Source organism: Orycteropus afer, unplaced genomic scaffold (assembly GCF_000298275.1).
Source record: "Orycteropus afer afer isolate SDZICR_OR568_19922 unplaced genomic scaffold, OryAfe1.0 scaffold00558, whole genome shotgun sequence".
Taxonomy (NCBI): Eukaryota; Metazoa; Chordata; class Mammalia; order Tubulidentata; family Orycteropodidae; genus Orycteropus; species Orycteropus afer.
In genome coordinates, this window is record NW_006922145.1 from 1,192,910 (window position 1) to 1,196,121 (window position 3,212).

General features: G+C 47.4%; 1 protein-coding gene across 1 annotated transcript in view; it reads right to left on the reverse strand.

The window, feature by feature from the left end:
* FRY (FRY microtubule binding protein) overlaps window positions 1–3,212 on the reverse strand; it is a 571,437-nt gene that overhangs the window by 418,088 nt on the left and 150,137 nt on the right. The window contains exon 3 of the mRNA XM_042782984.1: window positions 145–156. Within this exon, the coding sequence (XP_042638918.1) occupies window positions 145–156 (12 nt within the window). The remainder of the gene's footprint in view (window positions 1–144; window positions 157–3,212) is intronic.

Sequence of the window (3,212 nt, forward strand, 5' to 3'; positions counted from 1 at the left end):
AACAGTGTTTCTTTGCTATTCATAAGGTTTTCCCTGGCCAATTCTTTCAGAAGTGGACGGCCTCTTCCTTCTTCCTAGTCTGTCTCAGTCTATAAGCTTGTCTGTTACCTGTGTACTAGGTGCATCTCTCTGGGTTTTAAACACCAGAGGCTCAGCCTCAAAACTCACGTCTATATGTCACCACCTGTGACTCTTAATAGACTTGAATCAATGGCCTGCCGTGTGGTTTGATAATCTTGGGACTGTGCCTTTTCACTTGTCAACCTTGGGTTTGTCAGCCTCAGCAGCCAGCAGCTGCCTGAGTGAGGAAAAGCCTCCGGCTCCAGTGGGCTGGGAACGAGAGGCAGAGCTGAAGCCCAAGGTCGAGGGACCTTCACTCAGCCCCTAGAGATGGCACTTGGAACTCGGACTTCCATCCTCCAAACCTGTAAGAGAATAAATCCCTGTTTGTTCAAGCCACCCACTTGTGGTATTTTCTGTTACAGTGGCACCAGGGAACCAAAACAAACCCCATCCTTCTTAGTCAAAGGACACTGAGGAGGTTGGAGGCCTCAAGTCAGCAGTTGCTTGGGGGCTGAAATCCATTGGTTGGAATAAAAGGCATCCAGTTTTTCAACAGAAGCCATGCTGACACGATGGGTGAGCGCTCAGCTGCGAAGTGAGTGGTTGATGATTTGAACTACCCCGTGGCTCCACGGGAGGAAGATGCGGCAATCTGCTTCCTGAAAGGTTACACCCAGAAAACCCTCTGGGGCAGTTCTGCTCTGTCATACGGGGTCACTACGAGTCAGAAGTGACGTGACGGCACCCACCGACCACCAGGGCCATTACGGTCAGCTGTCAGCGGCACGCTCTGTGGCACTCTGCACCAGCTACTGTCATGCTCTCGCAACTCATAAAAATTAACACAAAATCTAAGTTTCCACACAAGAGCAGGCAGGAGGCACGGACAGAGTCAGTCTCAACCCACCAAACAGGACGGAGTTTGCATTGGCTTAAAAACACACAACAATGCACTTGGACAAATTCGCCTGCGAGTAGGAGAAACCTTCTTTCTCTCACAGCCCCTTGGGTGCTGACAGAAGGCTTTAGGCTAGACTCTGTGGCTCTAGGAATTTATGCCACTATGTGTGCTGTCCCTTGATGGTGGAAAGAAGTCAAACAACTGACAAGGCCTGTCTGTCAAAGTAGGACCACAACAGCTATGGGCATTGATACAATGAAAAGTCAACAAAGGTTCTATAGAACAGTTCTGATCAAAAGAGGGAGAATGTAGAACAGAATTTCAAATTCTCATGGACGCCAGCCTTTCTGGTGCTATGGAGGCTATATGAACCCCTGAAACTATTGTCCTAAGATCATCTTTAAACCTTAATCCTAAACTTAAAAATATCCCCCCAAGACTTCTTAAAACCAAACAATGTTGTTTTTATGTGCCATCAAGTCGGACCCGACTCATAGTGACCCCTCCTTGGGTTCCTGAGGTGGTATCACTATGGAAGTAGATTGCCCAACTTTCCTTCCAAGGAGTGGCTGGTGGGTCGGAACCGCCAGCCTTCTGGTTAGCAGTCAATTGCCTTAGGCACTATGCTACCAGAACTCCTAACCTGTTTTTTAAGAGGTGCTAACCGTGACCCTTCCTGATATTCTGGTTTCCTATGAAAAACGGACTACATATTCCTGGGGGACTGTCATATGTAAGAAGTGAGCAGAGAGCTGAGCTGGAACGAAACCCCAAATGCCCCGAAGTAATCTGGTGAGCTGTGCGACACCCACCGAAAGCCTGTTGCATCAGGTAGCTTCTGAGTCACGGCGCCCCCTGTGTCCTGAAGGAGAACTGCGCTCTGCAGGGCTGGCAGTGGCTGAGTTTTTCAGAAGTAGACTGCCAGGCCGTCCTCCTGAGGTGTCCCTGTGTGGACTCGAACCCCCAACCTTGTGATGAGCATACCTGCGTGTTTGCTACTGGTAACCCCCAAAGCCTCCGCACCACCCTGCAGGTGGACGCTAGCTGGGAATTTAAACTATGCAAGGTCATCCAGTCACTTACATTTTCTGTTTCATTGAAAAGTAAAACCTGCCCACTCCAAGAATAACATAGGAAGCAAATTCAGTGCAGCAGCTACAAAACGCATCTGTGGAATTGTGGTGAATTTAGGCCACTGAGTATTGTTAAGTGATAATTAAACCAATTGTGTATTGTTAAGCGGTAATTCCACATTCACCTTTTACCCTCCATACAAGGATTCCATTTAAAGGTTTGGTTTCTATTCAGAGCATAATTTCAAAACCCTGTGCCCAATGAACAGCTGCTACTGGTGGGTTTTTTTTTTTTTTTTTAAGCTGTTTGCATGAGCTACATAATCCTACACGATTCTGTCATACATTACAATGAAACATGGGCTGTACTCAGGAAAAGGTATCCGGCCGTGGCAATGCCAGCTCCTGTCAGTCACTTGAGTCTGTTCCCACCTCTCCGACATGTTTACTACTGGCAAGCCCCCCGTCTTCGCCATCTCTTTCTTGGGTTATCTTCCCCAGGATTATCTCTCCCTCCACTTCTCACTCAATAAACCAAAAACCAAACCCACCCACTCAGTTTGAGCATTCATCCATGTATTCATTCACAGTTATTGCTATTACTATGTTGTAGGACTGTGTAATGTAATAAGATTCCCTCTGCTGCCCTTGGGAGCTCTGGTGACATACTGCCTAAGGCACTTGACTGCTAACCAGAAGACTGGAGGTTCAAACCCACCAGCGACCCCTCAGAAGGAAGGCTGGGCAATCTACTTCCGTAGTGATACTGCCTCGGAAGTCCAAGGAGGGGTCGCTATGAGTCGGGTCTGATTCCACAGCAGTGAGTAGTTAATTCATGTCTACCCTACAGTTAGGTTTGCCCACAGAAAGAATTATGCTTTGAAGTTTACCAGGAGTGGGAGGGTAAGGGATGGTAAGTCGTCTGCTTTTTTGATCCCTGGATTCCTTATAACTTTATATGTAACACAGAACATAGGAAGGCCCTGTTTACACCTGCTCCATCAATGGGTGACTGAGCAAGAGTGTCTCTATCTAATCTGAGATACTTACAAATACATGCTTCACCTGAGCAACTTGCTTACTGCAGTGACCTTGAGTAACTTACTTAAAACTGCTCTGAGGGTTTCCAAGGCTGTCAAACTTTGCAGACACAGAGCCCAAACCAAACCCACTGC